Genomic DNA, 20,804 nt, shown 5'->3' with positions numbered 1-20,804 from the left:
ACACCTATTTGCTTTGTACTCCCAACAAAGTCAGAAGGAGAACCGGGGCTGCTCCCTAAAAATGGCATCCGGCTGTCTAAATAAAGGGTTTTAATGCATTTTATATTTAAACCGTAAGGCCCTGGGCTCAAACCCAAATTGAGATGGGCTCTCATCCTTAAGTACCATTCTAGAATAAGCCGTTGAAATATTAATCCATCTCTCTGGGTTCAGGGCTTCGGAAGCAGCTCAGTTCTTGGTGTCACATTCCTCGAGGGGACCTGCTTCCACATGCCCTTGAACTGGGGATGGGCAGCCTGGCGGAAGCAAAGGCTGTCCTTCTGGAAAGTCCCTGTCTACGAAACTTCTTCGGTGAGAAACACGAAGAGGAAAAGGTTATTAAAAACACACACAATTCAAAGACTGATTTCTCAGTTCAGCCAGTCAAGTTCTTGCTTAGGCTGAGAGCACGCTCTTTAACCTCTTTAGACTTAAGGAGATAAGAGTTCCAAACTTAGTAAGATCACGGAGAGAATTAAATGAGATAACGCATCAATGGACACGCATGCGTGCTAAGTCATTTCAGTCGTGTCCAACTCTTTACGACCTTATGGGCTGTAGCCCACCAGGCTCCTCTGTCCATGGGGATTCTCCAGGCAAGAATACTGGAGTGGGTTGCCATCCCCTCCTCCAGGGGACCTTCCAGACCCAAGGATTGAACCTGCATCTCTTATGTCTCCTGCGTTGTCAGGAGGGTTCTTTACCACTAACGCCACCTGGGAAGCCCCGAAGGATATGAGTTTGAGCAAACTCTAGGAGAAAGTGAGGGAGAGGGAAGCCTGGTGTCCTGCAGTAGTCCACAGGGTCACACAGAGTCAGATATAACTTAGCGACTGAACAACAGCAACAAGGCCTGGGTAGCCCTTGTCCCATTGCCTGGGCCTCAGAGCAGCTCCAGCTCTGAATGAACATTACCGATCATTCTTATTCGTCCACTAGCGTAAAGAAAGCTTTCAGATTTGATGAATCAATTCTACAGCTTTCTCTGTTCTCAGAGACAAGTAACACGAGGGATCCCCAGAGGTCAAGTCACCTAGTCTCTAGTCTTCAGGTAAATGAATCCCCCAAACCTGTTAAAACCTAGCGTAGCCAAAATCCAATGTCATTGTGTGTTCTGAGCTACTGCAGGTTGTTCCCGATATGATCAATTATTTATTTGACCTACTAAGTCAATATAAACACTTATATATTAGTTTTCCTTAAAAAAATAAAAAAAATTATATTTGCTTTTAAAGATCCAAAAATTTGTCCCATGGGGAGTTCGCTTTTTGAGGGATTGCTGATTTATAACACACATCAGAAATGCTCCTTTATCTTCTGTTGAAAGTGAAACAAACAGACATTCAGCAGAGAAAAGACTTTTGTTTCATAGGTTTCTGCTGAGGAGTTATTTGAGGTCTATGTACTTTGGATTTCAACATGCCAAAATTTTAAAGATCAACAAAGAGAAGATATTTTTCTGTAGAAGTTTTTATTCTTAGATTTGTGAAGGGGAGAGATTACCTAATAAGTTTCAGGTATCTCAGATGCTTCTAGATATTTATCCACACTTCTCTTGTTTAGCTCCAGATATTTCAACCTTAGGATAAACAAACAAAAAAAAATCCCACTTTTACTATATCTATTCTCTGTAATACAGGGAAGAAGTGTGCATTTATTGCTATAACTTCTTAGGGTGTATCCGAATTTATATCTAGTTTTATTCATAAGAATTCTAGAACACATAAAGATGATAAATAACAATAACATTCTCATAAAAGAAGTTTAGGTTTTGTTTTGGGGTCTTTTGTTTTGTTTGGGTTTTTTTTTCCTGCTTTACCTTAAGGCATTATCACATTTTTGCTAAAGGAGTGTCTTTGGGAGATAGTATGATTAATTTAACCATCATTTACCATAATTAGAAAAATAAATCATATACAAAAGTGAAAAGAAAGCTTCCATGTGAGTTCCCGTCTCATTCCTGGTAAGCAAGGGGTTAACCTGATGTCTTCATCCATTTCCACTCTAATTGGGAAGGATGGGGGAAAATCATTTCAGTAACAGAATAAAAATTGCTAGCCTACAGATGCCTGAGGCAAAAAGAAAAGAAATGAATTCTCCTGCGAGCGTGGTTAGTGAGGGGGAAAACCTGACTTCATGTCATTGTTTAATGTGCCAGTATCGAATCGTGATCTCTAGAAAGGTGTGTGGATCCAGAGGAGGGGTCTGTCTGCTCAGGTCTCCTGCACTGAGGTCACTAGGCAGCTTCTGGACACTCTCCCTTCAGGCTGTGCTAAACCTGGAGTCAGCGCAGGTGACAACTCATCGTGGTGTCTGCAGGCGCAAAGGAGACCCTTCACTGGTACACTGGGTAAAGGTTCTTCTTTCCTCCTTAGAAGTCCATGTCATTACCTCATGTCTTCAGCAAAAGAGAGTTCTTAGCTTAATAAATATTTCCCATTCCATAAGTGGTAAGGAAATAGCCTTGATCTGGGATAGTTTTCCTCAAAAAAAAAAAAAAAAAAGTGAGATGCTTCCTAAATGGAGAACTTGACAATTAAAGAATGTCTTATAATTGAATGCTTTTAAAAAATTATTCAAATCCACTTTTATATAAATACTTACTACATGCCCCTTTTCAAAACTTACCCTGGAGTACTTTATTTCCCAATAATTCTTGTGAAATTCCCCTTAGGCTGAGTATATTCATGGAATTGGCATTGTTAACGTGTCAGGAGAAATAAGAATTACTTGTTTTGTAGTTGTGAAACATTAGTGAACTTCCAAATCAGTAGTTCAACTAGAAAAGAACCTGAGTTCATTCGGGGGTTTATTTGTTGTCATATTTGGACTGTCATCTGTTCCTTTGCTCTTGCTATTAAAAAAAACAAAAAAACAAAACTACCAATTCTGCAAAAATACATGACAAAAAAGTCTTGGAGTTTATGTATTTAATCAGTTCTAATAAGTTTTGGATGATCTCTGTAGATTGCTTTCATTGAACATAGAAGTACAAATTGGCAATTAGCTAACAGATAATAGCTATTTTTCAGCTGTAATTTCATTAAAGATTATTTTATTCTTCCACTCTACCTTTTAAGAAGAGGTGAACTCTCTAGAATTAGCACCATTATTATTTTAAAAAAGATAGCAAAATTTGTTTCATTTTTGTGAGCAGGTTTAAATTATAGCATTTTTCAGGCTTCCCAGGTAGCTCAGTGGTAAAGAATCTGCCTGTCAGTGCAGGGAACCCAAGGGGCGCAAAAGTCTTGGGTTCAATCCCTGGTTGAGACGATCCCCTGGAATAGGAAATGGCAACCCACTCCAGGAATCTTGCCTGGGAAATCCCATGGACAGAGGAGCCTGGTGGGCTACGGTCCATGGAGTCACAAAGAGCTGGACATGACTGAGCGTGCGTGCATAGCATTTTTCTAAGGAAGTCCAAGACAATCCTATCCTTAAGTTTAAATCTGACTTGACCATTGTTTGATTGAGAAATAGACAATATGTTTCCTAAAAAATCTTCCCCAAAATTGTTTTCTTTAATTAAAACAAATTTTTAATTGACATACACTTGCTGTACAATATATATGTTACAGGTGTACAATCCAGTTATTTACAGTTTTTAAAAGGTTATATTCCATTTATAGTTATTATAAAATACTGACTGTGTTCCATGTGTCATACAATATGTCCTTATCAGTTGTTAACAGAATTGTTATTATCTTACTTCAATCATTGGAGCATTATCCATAGAAATGTGGTTATTACTAGAACATCGATTACATAATATTATTTAATAGTATTACCGTAATCTAAAAAATGTAAACATTACAATGCAGATCTTAAGATTTTTATGAAACTTAGAAAATGTAGTTTCGTAGAATGATTGCTTTCATTGTTGCTGATTCTTTTAGGTCTTTTTTATTTCGTACTACAACATGAAATTTTCAAGTTTTTTTGTGGCATATAATTCCATGACCTCACAGCAAGTAGGATAATGATAGTTTTTTAATCCCTTATTCTATTCAAAATTCTGTTTTTCAAATCTGAAGGATTAATACAAAAAGATTCATTTTGAGTTCCTGGAAAAACAGTCTAAAATCAACATTTGGCAATTTAGAATTTAATTGATCAATAAAATGAATCTATCACAGCTATCTCAGCAATTCCTTCACTCTTTTTATAAAGAATATTATTTATTTTTAATTATAAAATGATACTTCATTGGGAAAACATAATTAAAAACAACTTAATACACCTGGAATTAATAGAATAAATCAACTATGAAGTGAAAGTGAAGTGAAAGTCTCTCAGTCGTGTCCGACTCTTTGCGACACTCTTTGGACTGTACAGTCCATGGAATTCTTCAGAATACGGGGTAGCCTTTCCCTTCTCCAGGGGATCTTCCCAACCCAGGGATCAAATTGCAGGCAATTCTTTACCAACTGAGCTATCAGGGAAGCCTCAAAAATCAACTATACTTCAATTAAAAAAAAAAAAAAAAAACTTTATAAAGAAGGAAAAAAATTCTTAAACTTAGAAAAAAAAAACTTTTGTATTGGGGTATAGTTGATTAACAAACAGTGCTGTGATAGTTTCAGGTGACCAGTGAAGGGACTCAGCCATACATATACGTGTATCCTTTCTCCCCCAACTCCCCTCCCATCCAGACTGGCACACAGCATTAGGCAGAATTTCCCGTACTAAACAGTAGGTCCTTGTTGGTTATCCATTTTAAATATCACTGCTTACTCTCGATTCTTAGGTAGATTTCCATGTTCAGGATAGATTGGGAGTCAGCACCCACGGTTTATTTCAGGCCTTTACGTTCTCTTCTTAGAAAGTTCTGCTATATTTGGAGAAATTTCTCTGCAGTCTACATGGGATAACAGATAGAAAATTTTTTATTTCAATTGGAAAAAAGCTCCAATTTGATGCACAGTTGTAATAATAATGATGAGGAACTTTGTAGTTATTTATTCTAAATGAATTAAAGTATGTTATATATGCATATTATGTTTTATAGAGTGAAACCTCACTAGTTGGGTTGACATAGAGAAACAGAATTAGTAAAAAGGATGAATTTTAATATTTTTAAATAATTGTGGTAATAAATTATAGGTAATATTTACGAGTAAATATCTACTTCTCTCTAATCTCATGCTGCATTGCTTTCAGTTCAGTTCAGTTCAATTCAGTTCAGTCGCTCTTTGCGACCCCATGAATCGCAGCACGCCAGGCCTCCCTGTCCATCACGAACTCCCAGAGTTCACTCAGACTCACATCCATCGAGTCAGCGATGCCATCCAGCCATCTCATCCTCTGTTGTCCCCTTCTCCTCCTGCCCCCAATCCCTCCCAGCATCAGAGTCTTTTCCAATGAGTCAACTCTTCGCATGAGGTGGCCAAAGTACTGCAGTTTCAGCTATAGCATCATTCCTTCCAAAGAAATCCCAGGGCTGATCTCCTTCAGAATGGACTGGTTGGATCTCCTTGCAGTCCAAGGGACTCTCAAGAGTCTTCTCCAACACCACAGTTGAAAAGCATCAATTCTTCAGCGCTCAGCTTTCTTCACAGTCCAACTCTCACATCCATACATGACCACTGGAAAAGCCATAGCCTTGACTAGATGGACCTTTGTTGGCAAAGTAATGTCTCTGCTTTTGAATATGCTATCTAGGTTGGTCATAACTTTGCTTCCAAGGAGTAAGCGTCTTTTAATTTATCCAATTCTTTGAGACCCCCATGGACTGTAGCCTACCAGGCTCCTCTGTCCATGGGCTTCTCCAGGCAAGAGTCCTGGGTTGCCATGCCCTCTTCCAGGGGATCTTCCCAAACCAGGGATTGAATTCTAGTCTCTTGTGTCTCCTGAATTGGCAGGAGGGTTCTTTACTGCTAGTGCCTCTCTGATCTCAGCCCTATGTAAAATATAGTACAGAACAGCAATGTATTTCTGTTATTTTCCAGAAAATGCAGAATCTCAAAGTTATTTGTGTGTGTATTTAAATCACAGCTTCTCAGGCCTGCTTGCATGAATAGAAAAGACATATGTGCAGTTGGAGGAACCCTATGTAAACTGGTAACATTCTTAAAATGTCTTGTCTTGAGTTGATCCTATGTTTTCCTTTTTCTTTTCTTTCCCCTCCCCACTCAACATCCAAGTTCACTCCAGCCATATGCTGACCTCATTCAGTATCAGACCAGGTCAATTCCTCACAGTTCCAAGTGGCACTTAAATACAAAACTGGAAAAGCTTGTCCACGGCTCTCATTTTTCAGAGGAGGAAACTGAGGCCAGCACAAAGGGACTAATCAAACAGACCTACAGTTAACCCCCAACCCTCCTCCCTGTGTCGAGCAGTTCAAGAACCAAACTGACTCACCTAGCTATTTTTAAACATAGATGATGCAGAAGGAAAAGAGTCAGACCTTCCCTTGTCATATCTGCCCCAGTGAGAGAGTAAAGATAAATTATAAACACAAAGAATAAAATAAAGTGCTTGCTTTGGGGAGGAGAGTTCCCTGTTGAAGGAACCCTAGGAAATGATAACTGAAATTCCTAAATATTCATTCAGACCTTCTCATTTATTTTTCTTTCCTCAACTTGGGAAACTTGTGCTTTGTTTCTTTTTAGTTTCTTTGGGGGTTCTTTTTTTTGTTTTTATTTTACTTTTATTGGAGTATAGTTGATTTATAATGTGTTAGTTTCAGGTATACAGAAAACTGAATCAGGTATTTTTTAAAAATCCACTCTTTTTTTAGATTCTTTTCCAGTATAGGTCATTACAGAGTATTGAGTAGAGTTTCCTGTGCGATACAACAAGTTATTTAATATTTAGTAATGTGTATATATCAATCCCAATCTCCAATTTATTCCTTCCCCTACCCCTTCCCCTAGTAACCATAAATTTGTAGAAAATTTGTATTTTGTTTCTAATTCATAGTGGCAGAAATGGTTTTAAATATATTAATTAAAATGTCTAAAGCAGACTCTAGAAGCAATGTATTTTTTAATAGAAGCTACTTCTGTGATCTGCTAGAAAACTTGGCTGCTGTAACATTTCCCAGTTAGGGGACTCGAAGCCATAGAAAAGTGTGTACACTCAAGTGTGTTTCTCAAGAGCAGCGGACTTTGAGAAGCTCCTAGACACTTGGGTACTTTCCATAGTGCTTGGATGGGGGAAATCACTCCGAAAACTAATTTTATGTGTCACAACTGGTTTCTCAGCCTTTCATTAAAAGAGCCAAAGAAAATGATAGTGAAGGACAGGGAAGCCTGGCGTGCAGCAGTCCGCAGGGTCAACAAAGAGTGGAACACGACTGAGCGACTGAACAGCAAGAGCAAAGAGAGTGTGGGAGACTGAGGTCCCGTCCAACCCGCAACACCACGGGGTGGAAACCAGGGGTGCTGGCTCTTAAGAGATGCTTAGACCTTCAAAGATTCCAACAGCCCCCAAGGAACCAAAGCAACGAGGCAAGACCTGTATTTTCTGTTACAAACCTGGCTCCATATTTCTTCTTTGTTGTTGCTTCTGAGAACTAGAAGAAAAACATAACTGAGGCCAGGAACTTACTCACCACTGATGGGAACTCATTATTTAAACTGGAAGATGGCTTCCAAATTGATATCTTGGGTGGTTTTGTTTTGTTTTAAAATCTATATGCAGTATTTCAAAATAAACCTGTTTATTTGCTGTTGTTCAGTCACAAAGTCATGTCTAACTCTTTGCGACCCCACGGACTGTAGCACGCCAAGCTTCCCTGTCCTCCACTATCTCCCAGAGTTTGCTCAAACTCATGTCCATTGAGTTGGTGATGCCATCTAACCATCTCATTCTTTGCGGCTCCCTTCTCCTTTTGCCTTCAATCTTTCCCAGCATCAGGGTCTTTTCCAATGAGTCAGCTCTTCCCATCATGTGGCCAAAACATTGGAGCTTCAGCTTCAGCGTCAGTCCTTCCAATGAATATTCAGGGTTGATTTCCTTTAGGATTGACTGGTTTGATCTCCTTGCAGTCCAAGGGACTCTCAAGAGTCTTCTCCAGCACTACATTTTGAAAGCATTGATTCTTCAGCACTCAGCCACTATTTGAGAATATCCCTCAATCACTTTGCAGTTCTGTTTTGAAGTCATGGGCTGGTAAACATAAAACCTCTTGTTCTAATACATGTTGCCTGTACGAATTTCATAGAATACAAGGGTGTTGGAAAAGAAAGGGTCAAGAGATTCTTTAGTAGTATTCTTTCAGAGTCGAAGAAGCCAAAGCATATTGTATAGGCTGTGCCATCAGTGGCTGCTAAACTTTAAGCGGAAACGAGCAATACGTGTGAGGTAGACCTGTAGCTCATCCATGGCTGTGAAAATGCATTAGTGGCGATGACAGCGGCCCTTAACCTTCGCAGCTTAGTAGTTTTCACCGTGTATGTGTGTGTCCTTATGATACAGCCAATCAAGTGATGCTGTAATAAAATCCTGAACTTCACTTCAGGACAGCTCAGAGGGAAAATACGAGTCCAGAAAGATGCATTACTTAATGGCCTTTGCTAATAGCAGGTTATAAACAGGGCTCGCTTGAGCACAAGCTGAATAGCAGCAAAACTGCTCTTCAGAGGGAATTGTGTTTTGAGTGGTCACCCTTGAACTGCACAGTCTAACACAGTAGCCACTAGCCTTGTGACATTTGAGGGCTTTAAACACAGCTAGACTGGACTGAGATACACTGTGAATGCAAAATACATAGAGGAATTTGAAAACTTACTAAAAGAAAAATAATGTAAAACATGAACGACATTAATATTGATTACATGTTGAAATTGTTTGGGCTATACTAAGTTAAATTTATTATTAAAATTAATTTCACCCATTTCTCTTTACTTTCTTCATGTGGTTATTAGAACATGTTACATTACATATATGGCTCATATTACATTTCTAGTGGACAGTGCTGCTCTAGAATAAGAGAGATGCCCACAGAGTGTAAAGGCAAATTGTCCACAGAGTGTAAAGGCAAATTGTCAAGAGCTAGTAAAGAAGTTTGAGTGACAACGACATCATGATGTGAATCTTGCAAGGTGGTTGAATTGGCTGGCTATGACTGACAATCTAGGGGCAAACTGGCCAATAACTGCATCTCAGTTTCTTCATCTGTAAAATGAAGCGAATAGTGGTGGATTGTTTACTGCTAGAAAGCTAAATGGAATAATGCACGTAAAGACTTCAGTGTGAGGTTTGATGCCCTGATCAAAGGGAGCTTCAATAATTATGATTGCCTTGGGCAACTCCAGCTGCTGTAACAAAATACTGTCGACTGGGCGGCTTACATGACAGAAAATTATTTCTTACAGTTCTGGCAGCTGGAGGTCCGTGATCAGAATGCCAGCATGGTTGGATTCTGGTGAGAACTTTCTTCCTGGCTTGTATTAATACTTGGCTGCCTTCTTGCTGTGTGCTTATATGACAGGGAGAGGGAGAGAGAAAGGCTCCAGTCTCTGCTTACAAGGGCATTAAGTCCATCGTGAGCACCCCACCCACATGACCTCGTTTAAACCCGATGACCTCCTAAAGGCCTCACCTGTTAAGACCATCACATTAGGGTTTAGGGCTTCAACATATGAGTTTGGAGGCAGGGTGGACACAGACATTCAGTCCATCACATTCATTTCAAAAGTCCAATCCGAGAGAGATTTCATGTCGATTTGCAATTTGTTTACAAACACCTTTTCGACACTGCAGTCTAGTGGGTGCTGGGCACCGTTTTTGCTGGATACTGAGCAGCTGGCCTTGCCAGCTCTGAGTGGGGTCCTTGAACCAGGAGCAGCGGCATCACAGAGAGCCTGCTGGGAATACAGGACCTCAGTCACCACCCCACCCCCAAACCTATTGAATCAGGATCTGCACTTGACCTGGTCCCCAGAGGCTTGGGGTGCACATTGCTTACACAGGGCTGTCTAGGATTTGAAGAGGAGGGAATCTCCCTGGCAAAGTGTTCAGACCCTAGTGGTTATGTGTTTGTGTGGGGCTGAGGATGAAATCAGAAGAGAATGAGACAGTTACAGGGTTGGCTTGACGGAGGCCAATACAAGACACCCTTGTCCTCCCGTGATCCAGAACCAACTGTGAGGCAAGCAAACAAGCGGAGCAGACAGAGGTCAAACTATCAGCCTTATCACAGACAGGACTTTTGGAGAACAGGGACTTAGGTATGTGGCTTCCTGCCCCTGAACCCCAGAAACAGAGACTCATAAGGACGCAGGCGGTGTCTCCCCAAAACAATAAGAGGAGGGGAAGGCGTGCTTGGTGTGCTACTTTCCTATTGCGGCCAAACTAGCAAATTATCACCAACTTTGCAGCTTATACAACACTGGTTCCTCCTGTTTATTCTACCAGCATCTTGTCCTGTCCATTCCAAGCTGATTGCTGATGTCCACCTCCAACCCATCATCATTGGTCCTGACTGCTCCTAATGGCACGTGGGCGGGAAATGAGGGAAGATCCCTCCCTCTCCCTCACTTCAGTCCCTCCTTTTGTGTCCCCATTTTTTTCACCTAAATGCTCATGAGTCTTGCTTGGCAAGGTTATAGCTCATCTGCTCCTTCTTTACTCTAATTCACCTATCCACCTCTGATAGATTTATTCTCCTAAAATACGTCTCCACTGTGTTATTTCCCAGATTTCCAGGCTCTGAGAGAACCCGCTGCCTTCACACTGAAGTTCAGGTTGCTTTAGCTTGTGTAAGCTGCCTCTGACCTGTCTGTGTTTGTGTCTGCCAGCACTGTGTCACCTACGAACTGCCACACCCCAACCTGATCCCCAACTTACGCCCCAACTATTCTGTGAGTCTGTGTCATAACTTCATCCGTGCCTCTCTCATGCTCATCCTTCTGCTTGGAAAGGCTTCTCTCCCAACCCCCCAGGCACCCCCAAGCTTTACTGACCACCTGGTGAAAATCTACATGACCTCCAAGAGTCAAATCAATATCATCTCTAACCAAGAATCAGGTCTTTTCAAAGCCCACCAGCTGGTGTCAATCCCTGTGCGTCCTTCCTTCAGCTTCCTGGACTTTACACACGTGTTCATCAGCTGCTTGATACTCCACAGCTTCCACTTCTTGGCCAAAGAGACCTTGACCCGCTCTCAAACTTTGTAGATGGCCGGAAATAACCTCGGAATATGAATCCTAAATACTTGGTGATTCTGCTCAGCAAAGAATTTCAGGGCTATTTTCTGATAGAGACCTTGAGACAAGGGAGGATAAAAGTCAAAGATGAGATCAGAGTTTAATCATTCAGAAGGCTAAAAAGGACACTGATAAAAATACATAGTTGTGGTCAAAAAGAAACATAGCTCATCACGTATGTAGACCCAGATTGGGGGATGAGAATGTGCGCGTGTCCACAGAGATCAAGAGCGAAGTAACTTTAGGCAGATTTCCTAAACTCTCCAAGTGTAAGGTTTCTAGTCTTTAAAATGGGAGTGGGAATGGTGGTGTTGCAAGGAATAAATCGGGCAAGGTAAGCTTTTTGGCCGTGGCCTGGCATACAGCAGCCATGGCGAGACTGAAAGCGAACACTGGCCAAAGTCAGCTCTCACTGTTGTGAATACCCAGGACCTGTCTTCTCTTACAGTTCAGGTTCTAGCATCATTAACAACTCCTTGGGCAAATAATTTCAAATTCCTACAGGTGTGACTTCAGGTATAGACACTCGCCTCCTCTCTCTCCCCTCTTACCCCCCAACTTAATGATGCATGCTGTCTCCTTGAAGCTACTGACACAGGACAAACAAAAAAAGCTCTCAACAGACCACTGCACACCTTTCAAAATCCTCTCACTTCTGCCAATCAAAAAAATCTTCTGCCAAAAAAAAATCTTGGCTCTTCTCTCAGAATCACTGAAATATTAGGTGTGTAGACAAAACACTTGCCTTTCCACTCTGCTTCTCCTATTTCTCAGTCTCAGACATGGAAAGGCTTCTCAGGGTCTCAGGAGAGAATTTCCAGGGTGGTTAATTCTGTTAAGTCTCTTTAGCATAAACTCAGCTGTCTGCTCAATCTTACTGCTGTGAATTTCCCCTGACCCCCATGCCTATTAAAACTAAATTTGCTAACTTCAGGGTGTATTTGTTATTTTCTGCCTTAGCATTCACTATTAGTGCAAATAACACTTTCTCTGCTCTGTTTTTAAAAAAAATTTATGGAGTCATTTTATGTACTTGTAAAACACAATTCTGTGTGTATGTGTCTTTAAGAAGGCTCTTTTGAGAATTTTATTGTTGTTTAGTTGCTAAGTCGTGTCCAACTCTTTGCAACCCTATGGACCTAGCTGTCAGGCCCTTCTGTCCACGGGATTTCCCAGGCAAGACTACTTTAGTGGGTTACAATTTCCTTCTCCAGGGGATCTTCCTAACCCAGGGATCGAACCCACGTCTCCTGCATTGGCAGGTGGATTCTTTAACACTGAGCCACCAGGGAAGCCTCCTTTGAGACTATACATACTTAATTCCTTTCATTTTTCAGCACAGGGCAGTCCTTCAGAACCCCTTATTATTTAAGTTGCCCTTTTTGCTTAGCAAAACCATAAAACTAAGGAGCTGAAAATCTTGTTCTCCTGCCTATTTAAACAGCATCTGGAAATCTGAAATAATTACCTCCTTTCTTAAAGGTTTTATTTAAGCAATATTATACTAATATTGTGCAGTGGAGTTGAAAGCTCTAGGTCTGCAGTATTTGAAATGTTCAGATCTTAAGGCTTTGAAAAAATGCTGTTTCCTCCATGTTAATCATTCATTTCTGACCATTATCCATAACAAGGCTGATGAAATCATTTCAAATTCAGAACATTATACATAGATATTCAAGGGAAAGAGAAATAGCTTCATATGGCTTTACTTAATGGATTTACCTGTGACTTTACCTGTAACTGTACATGCAGGAGTATATAGTAAGTGATCCATATGTGGAAATTATCATGACAATTATTTTAACAATTTATATCATCTGTCACTTTAAGAATGAAAGCTTTCAGTATAAGCAATCTGCCCTCCTAGCAAAGGGAAAGAAAGGAAATCAAGTGGGAAGAAAATATTTCTAAAATATCTCATCATTGGAAGTAAATGATTATAATGTTTGTCTATTAGTTTCTTTTAGAAGATATGTTCCAAACTGTTGTTTTTATCACTTTGAAAACTATTCATATTTTTACTTTTTTGCATTTATCTTCTAGTATGTCCCAGATTTTTTAATGTTTTTGTATTAAGTTAGGGTTTGGGAGCTTTTGTTGTTGTTCGTTTTTCCTTACCTATCGACAATTATTTTTTTTACTTTAATTTTTATTCTACATTGGTGTATAGTTGATTTACAATGTTGTGTTAGTTTCAGGTGTACAGCAAAGTGATTCAGTTACACATTCGCATATATCCATTCTTTTTCAGATTCTTTTCCCATATTGGTTATTACAGAATATTGACTAGAGTTCCATACGCTATACAGTAGGTCCCTATTGATTATCTATTTTGTATCTTATAGTGTGTATATGTTAATCCCAAACTCCTAATTTATACCCCCCCACCTTTCCCCTTTGGGTTTGGTTTTCACTTTGAATTGTGATCCATCCCTACATTATCCAAATGTATTTTTAACATTCATGAAATAAATCACATTTGCATCCCATACAGAGCTTAAAAGAGGTGATTCTATGAATGATAAAGACCTTAGTATTAGCTAGTGATGGGAGACACTGGTAGAAGGTACATAAAAACCATGCACATGTAACAGTTCATTTTTTATATGATGATTTACTGTTTTAAGTTATTTTTGACCCAAAGCTGGACAATATGCTACAAAAATCTCCAGTGCTAAAAAGTGTGAGAGGCAACAAGCTCCCCAGAAAATGAGAGAGGGGATTTAGTTTCCACACTGGCATTGGTTCCATTACAATTAATCAACTTCAGTAAATTTGGTGTTTGCTGTCAATATATTCACACAATTATTTTTATTTTCCTATTTTCTACTCTTTCAGAATGTGTTCACGGAATGAATCCATCTAGAGACGTTCACGGTATGTTAGATTCCAAATTATATTTTTTATATGCATATTCATATACGCATATATATGACATTTTATCCATGTATCTCTATTCACCCAAATAATCAAGACATTTTTTTTTGCTGATTCAAAAATATTTAAAAGCTGTTTTCCATATTGTAAATGTCAAACATATAAAACATTCCAATGAAATCTTAAATGATACCCTCGGTTCTACAGCGTTTACCACAGGTGCATTGTGCTGTTATTAAATGACTCTATATGACTCTCTCTAAAAAAAAAAAAAAAAAAGCTTGGCTTCTATGTGTTATAACTTTATTACTTTTGCTATAGCAGTGCTAATGTAAAATTTATATGAGCAAAATGCTTACTAAGCATCCCTAACTTTTAAAAAGATTAATTTAAATTCTTTCTCAGTTTGTTACTTGTGAGTTGTAAATTGATTTACCAAGTTAGTGAAATAGTCATATTTCAGCCACAGAATCCCATGGAAACATTCACACAGAGGAAGGATGTAGTGAAAAAACGAAGGAATCTGGTCCCCCAAAGTAATTATATTTCAAAAGTGAAATCATCTCAAATCTACTGGGAGAAAGGGATGTTTAATTATTTAAATTCCAATGTTGAAAACCCGGACAATCTGTATCATACATACATTTACATGTATGTTAGTCTCCCTCAAAATTGTTCTCATTTCCTGTGCCATTAGTACCAACTAATGTGATCCACCTCTAGAAAAATACATTCTCTGCTTTTTATTTTCATTAAAATGGTCACTGAAAACAGAAATAATTATTTTAGAAATGTTACACTTTTAGGAATGTAATTTTAGAAATATATTACAGAGGGGATTCTAAGAGAATGGTTGAGATTCTTATTTTTGAGAGCGTTTTGAAAGAGTAAAAAATGTGTAATATTTAAATGTTTTCTGAGACTCCCATCATTATTTACCTAAAGTTGTAGAAAAAAACATGTCAACAAGCTGTTTTCCAGTGAAATTGTTTTATTTTCCCCTTCCAGCTAAGCAAATACTGATTTTTCAATTCACTGTGAAAACTCACGTTTCATTCAATCAACTAGGAGCCTTTTGGAAAATTCCCCCATGCAGCAAATTTGGAAGAAGCTGTCACACAGCATCCATCCGCCCAACATATTGCTTCGTTGTAATTTTTGCACTGTATTATGACAAAAGCAAATATTAGTATTATTCCAGGGGAACACTACGAGTGTATACAGAAATGTTTCCTTTTCTGTTAGAGAAGCAAGGGAAGGGAAATTCTATATCGCCGCTTAAATGAGCGCTCCTGGTGGAAAAAGAGTACATTCAACTCCATACTCTATACGTACAAAGCCCTTTAGATTAAGGGGTTCGGGATACCCCCTTAGTTGAGTCCCAGGCTGCCAGCTTTCCATTCATTTTAGTTCCTCGATAAGGAGGGGCGGTGTGTTTTATTGCTGGGTTTCAAGCCTGCACCCCGTTAGCGCAGTTACAGCCTGCGCAAGGTCCTGAGAACCCCAAATGCCCGGCGGCCCCACTCAAATAAAATCAGCAGCAGCTTTCCTTCCTGCTACTGTCCTTGTCGGAGTTCGAACTCGGGATATACTGGTTGAGATTCTGAGCTAAACAGCGTCTGAACCGGGTGCATCTATCGCTAATCCTCTTCTCTTACTAAGGAAACCTGATTGCCACCTGGAAGACCGCGTTGCGTGGGGCGCCCGCGGCCCCTCGCAGGGTTGAGGGTTTCAGGCAAACGGTCGCAGCCCCAGAGGAGCTTTCTCTGAGCTTTCCGAGCAGGCGGCTTATCCCCCACCCCTCGACCGCTACATCCTTGAAGGCAAAGCCCATTTTTGCCTCCACCACACTCTTTAGTCCCCCCAGACCCGGTCCTAGGGGGTCTATGGGCATGCACTCGATCGGCTCCTGAGGAAATACACTCGAGCCCAAGCAGAAAGATTTCACTCGGCCCGAACTCGCCTCTAGAGCGGGCAGCGTCGAGCTCGGGCGCAAAAGAGAGACTGTGTGGCCCCAGGGCTCCGGCGCAAACGGTGTGTGTGTGTGTGTGTGTGTGGCGGGGCGGGGGTGGGGGGGATTGTCTGGGGACTGCTCGGTATGTGGGATCGCTCGGCCCGGGTGGAGAGAAGACGGTTAGGGGAGGGGGTCTTTACACCTGCAATGTCTGAAATGAGGCTTCTTCACAAATCACTTTTAAAGAAAAGTACAAGGGCGTTTTCTGAGACTCCCCTCAACTCCCAGACCCATTAAACAAAATACAGCTGAATACTGGAAGTTCCGGAATGTCCCAGGTTTTTTGGAGCGAGAGGAGCGAGGGGATGGGCGCACCAGGCGAGATGAGGGGCCGGAAGGAGGGGGCCTGGCCGCAGGGCGCCCGGGTCGCCCGCAGCCCCTATGGCTTGGGACCAGCAGATGGTGGACGGCCAAGGGATTTCGGGAAAAAAAGACCCCGATACGCGCGGGTCGGGACAGCCGGGACCTCTGCCCGAAGGTTCCCCTGCTGCCCTCCCGGCCGTTGGGATAGCGGGGCGGGGGCGGAACCGGGCCGCGCAGGCAGGATCCGGCTGCCGTTTCTCCTTTCGCTTACCCCAGCTGAAGTTCCTACCGGAGACCCAAATGCCTCCAGAAGGACTGAGCAACAGCCGCGCCGTCGGGGGCGTTCCCCCGGCGCGCGGGCCGGCCGCCGGGCGCCTGCTGCCCCCTGGCGCCCGCGCCGAGCCGCCCGGCCTCTCCGGGCCTGGGGCGAGGGAAGCGGCCGCGGCGCCCGGAAAGGCCTCCGCGGGCTGGCCCGCCACGGCCCCCGCCTCTGGCAGGCCCCTTGGCGCTGGAGCCCTGGGGAAGCCGGAGCGGCGGCGGCGGCAGTGCTCCGGCACCCCCAAATCGCGCGTCGGCAGGGGGAACCAAGGCGGGGGGTGGGAAGGGAGAGTCCCCCACCAGGGGGCGGGGGCGGGGGCGGGCGAAGGACCCCCGCCCAGGGCGAAGTCGACGTGGAGGGCTCCGTGCCAGGCGACGGGGGTAGTGGATGAGCGCCCTCCCCCCGAGGGAGGGACCCGATGGGCTCCGCGTGGAGTGTGTGTGCCCGCGGCCGGGCGGTGGCGCGGAGGAGGGGGGGTGACCCGGGGCCCCTCTAAGCTCCGCGAAAATGCCCGCGGCGCCGCTGGGACGGGAGCGGGGGGCATGTTCCTGCCCGCGCGCAGAGCCGGGGTGGCTTCAGCTCCCGGGGCGGCTGGCGCGCGCGCGCGCGCGCGGGCGGGGAACGAAGCCCGGGGGCCGTTTCCGGGGAGCCGGAGGTGGGTGCGGGGCACGAACGACCTGGGCCCCGCGGGGGAACCCCGCTCGGAGGCTTTCCACTTTCTTTCCAGTCGCTTGTTCTTTGGGGGGGTCTTTTCTGAACTACAGAACTCCTTCGCTGGCCGCTAAGCTCAACTCCACCTGAGCGAGGCGCGCCGCGTCAAGACGCAGCGAAAAACACCAAGAAAACAAACCCAGAGAGAAAACTCAACACACAAAAGGCAGGTCGTGGAGACCGACCACCGTCTGGCCTCAGTAAATGAATCAGCGCCACTTCGCCGCGGCTGCCAACCGGCGCCAAGCGGCTCCCCGGGCTGGGCCCTCAGCCCTTCCCGGCCCCCTCGCGGCCGAATCCCATCCACGTCGGGAAAGCGGAGGCCTTGGGGCCGCCCAGACCCCAGGTCTCGGGAGCCTAGCGGCGGCCGCTTCATCTATCTCCATGGCTCGCGGGACGCTTCCCTCCGACAGATCTCTGAGACCGGACCATTCGGGGCTCAGCGCGCGGCCTCAGTCCCTCCAGGCCGACCGGCCTTCTGCTCCACCTCCTGGGTCTCCGAACCACGGCAGCCCCCCGCGGCGGGCGGGCGGACTACCGGTCGCGCAAGCCCGCGGGTGTGCAAAGCCGCCGCCGTCCGCACCGGGATGGCGGTCTCAAGCGAGCGTGGGAGAGTGTGAGTGCGGGTCTGTGGATGCGAGGAGCGCGGCGTGGCCACCGCACTGGCGGTGGACTCTCCACCCCGGCCGCGTACAGTAGCGCGCGGCGGCGGCGGGGGCGCGCGGGCCAATTCCAGGAGCCCGCGGCACCGAGCCGCGCCCTGCCTGATACCGGAAAGGCCTGTGATTGGCCGGCAGCCGCCCCTATGCAAACGAGCTGAGGGAATGGAATTCCTCGGGCCGGGCTTACAGTAAAAGCACGTTCATTTCCAGGCACTCTCATTCATAGAGCCAGCGGGCGCAGGCGGGACGAGCGCCCCGCGGCCGGACCCAGCCAGGGCACCACGCTGCCCGGCCCTGAGCCGGCAGGCACCTCTTGTTGGGGATACTGGGGACGCCACAGGAAAGTCAATCTTTGCCGTTTTTTCTAGAACCGCGTTGGAACTTCGATTTTGATTTTTGTGTGTGGGGTTTTTTGTTGTTGTTTTTGCGTTTTCCTACTTTTGAATGAACTGGTTTCTTGGCTGGATGGTTCCATTTCTTTGCTGGGTGTGAACTTTTCTCCGGTTGTGTCCTTTGACAACAGCGGGAGAGAGTGCGCCGGGCTTCGTGGCGAGTGGTGAAGTGGCGCGTGTGCGTGGCAGGGTGTGCGTGCTTGTGTAACTCGAGCCGCCCCGTCTGTTGAGATCTGCGCTGCGGAGCGTTTCTCGCCAGGGCCCGCTCCACCTGCTGCGGTTCCGCGGTGAGTGTGGGTAAATTGGCGCGTCCGGGCAGTTCACCCGGCCGGCGCTGGGGCGACGTTGAAGGAAGCTCGTCTCGCTACTGCCCAAGTCGGGGCTGACTCACCGGAGTCGATGTAGACGGCGGCTGGCTTCCGAAGAGTGCGTGCCTGCGTGCGTCTGACTCTGCTGCAGCTCACCTCCCACCAAACCACAGGATCAGCCACAAACTTAACCAACATCCCCAAACCCGAGTTCTCAGATGTGGAGAGCTGAACCCTGAGTGTCATCGACTTGGATTTTTTTTTTTTTTAAGATCAGCTTTTTCTTTGATAAAGCTTGAATTTTCTGAACTGAGCATTTTGCCAGAATGTATTGAAAACATGACAAGTCCTTCTCGCCCAGCCCTTCTTCAACTACTGAAGCTGATTCTCAAAGCTACTTAGAGAAGAAGAAGAAAAAAAAAAAAACCTGCAGCGAATATTAATGGGTTTCTGTTGTGTTTAAATTCTCTACAGATTGTATTGTAAATATTTTATAAAGTAGAGCATATGTATATGTTTATATATATGTGCACATACATTAGAAGCAGGACCTTTTGGAAGTCTCAGCTCTCGCTTTTGAGGACCGAAGCCAGTTTTGCATGAATAAAAAGTGGCGCCGTATTTGAAAACACTCGTATATTTTCTGTTGTGTTTGGACTTTAGACAAAACTCACCTGGGGGGGGAAAAAAAAAAAGAACTGACAGGCAATTAACTACTGGAACTTCCAAATCCTGTATTTGCTGGTCCTTCTGCTCTCCGCATAAACAGTTTAGGAAGTGTATGGGGATTTTTACCTCCGGGTACTTCTGTAACAGCCAAAGACTGAAACTTCAAACTCTCAAAGCAAGACTCAGAAGATAGGGTCCCTTGGCACTTGACTTTGGATTCTGGTCGCCCACTTTTTAAAGCACTAAGTGGTCGGTGCCCAGGTCTGAGCTGAGGCCGATCGTCAGAACTAGAACTTTTTCCGCCTACCTGGACTGTTCGTAACTTAGTCTCCCCCCTCTCCCCCAGCCACCTTGCAGCAATAAAGGCCCCTGAACTTGTATGTTGGTCTCCCGGGAGCTGCTTGCTGAAGATCCGCGCCCCTGTCGCCGTCTGGTAGGAGCTGTTTGCAGGGTCCTAACTCAATCGGCTTGTTGTGATGCGTATCCCCGTAGATGCCAGCACGAGCCGCCGCTTCACGCCGCCTTCCACCGCGCTGAGCCCGGGCAAGATGAGCGAGGCGCTGCCGCTGGGCGCCCCGGACGCCGGCGCCGCCCTAGCCGGCAAGCTGAGGAGCGGCGACCGCAGCATGGTGGACGTGCTGGCCGACCACCCGGGCGAGCTGGTGCGCACCGACAGCCCCAACTTCCTCTGCTCCGTGCTGCCCACGCACTGGCGCTGCAACAAGACCCTGCCCATCGCTTTCAAGGTAACTCGGGCCGGAGCGGGTGGCGGGAGGACAGGCAGAGGCCGGTCGATCGCCGGGGCGATCAGGGAAGGGCCGTGGCCAGGCAGGCGGGGCTGGGTTCTAGAAAGGGGCCGGCGCGGAGGCCCGTGGTCCACCCCTCTGCGCTCCGCACTCGGGGGATGCTGCGTTGCCGTGGCGACCCTCGGTGGGGCCGGGGGTGGGGCCGATGGTGGAGGGGTCCCGCTTCAGTAGGCCGCCGAGGCCTCCGGGGGACGGTTGAAAAAATTAAGGGTGCCCTCCCCCAAAGACGTCCACGGAGGGCCGGCGGGACCTCCTCCCCGGGCAGCGGTCCTTCGCTTTGATCCAAAGTAGGAAAAGTACCCGGCCGGAACCCAGCCCTTCTGAGGAAAGCATCAGGAAATAAAATTGAGATACTTTGATATACCTTTGGATCCAGGAAAAGAAACTTGACAAGGAAAACTCTCAGGGCTTTTCCCCTCATCCACCCCCTCTTTAACAGCACTGTAGGAATTAGCAAGTTCAAAGTCCACGGCGGACTCTGTTAAATTTGCAAAAGTTTTCGGAGGAGTGTTTTTTCTGTTGTTTTGTTTTGAGCTTCTAGCCTATTC

General features: G+C 44.8%; 1 protein-coding gene across 7 annotated transcripts in view; it reads left to right on the top strand.

Moving 5' to 3' along the window:
• Nucleotides 1-20,804, top strand: part of RUNX1 (RUNX family transcription factor 1) — a 273,985-nt gene that overhangs the window by 155,363 nt on the left and 97,818 nt on the right. For 2 of the 7 annotated variants that reach the window (XM_070796611.1, XM_070796601.1), the window contains exons 3-4: nucleotides 14,034-14,072; nucleotides 19,943-20,196. In XM_070796611.1, coding sequence (XP_070652712.1) covers nucleotides 14,034-14,072; nucleotides 19,943-20,196 — 293 coding nt within the window. Of the gene's footprint in view, nucleotides 1-9,362; nucleotides 9,413-14,033; nucleotides 14,073-19,796; nucleotides 20,197-20,804 lie in introns of all 7 variants that reach the window. The other 5 variants (XM_070796606.1, XM_070796608.1, XM_070796605.1 and 2 more) reach the window with 4 other exon arrangements.

The sequence above is a fragment of the Bos indicus genome, chromosome 1, assembly GCF_029378745.1.
Source record: "Bos indicus isolate NIAB-ARS_2022 breed Sahiwal x Tharparkar chromosome 1, NIAB-ARS_B.indTharparkar_mat_pri_1.0, whole genome shotgun sequence".
Classification (NCBI taxonomy): Eukaryota; Metazoa; Chordata; class Mammalia; order Artiodactyla; family Bovidae; genus Bos; species Bos indicus.
The sequence above is the reverse complement of the archived record's forward strand: the minus strand, read 5'-3'. Positions and strand labels throughout refer to the sequence as shown.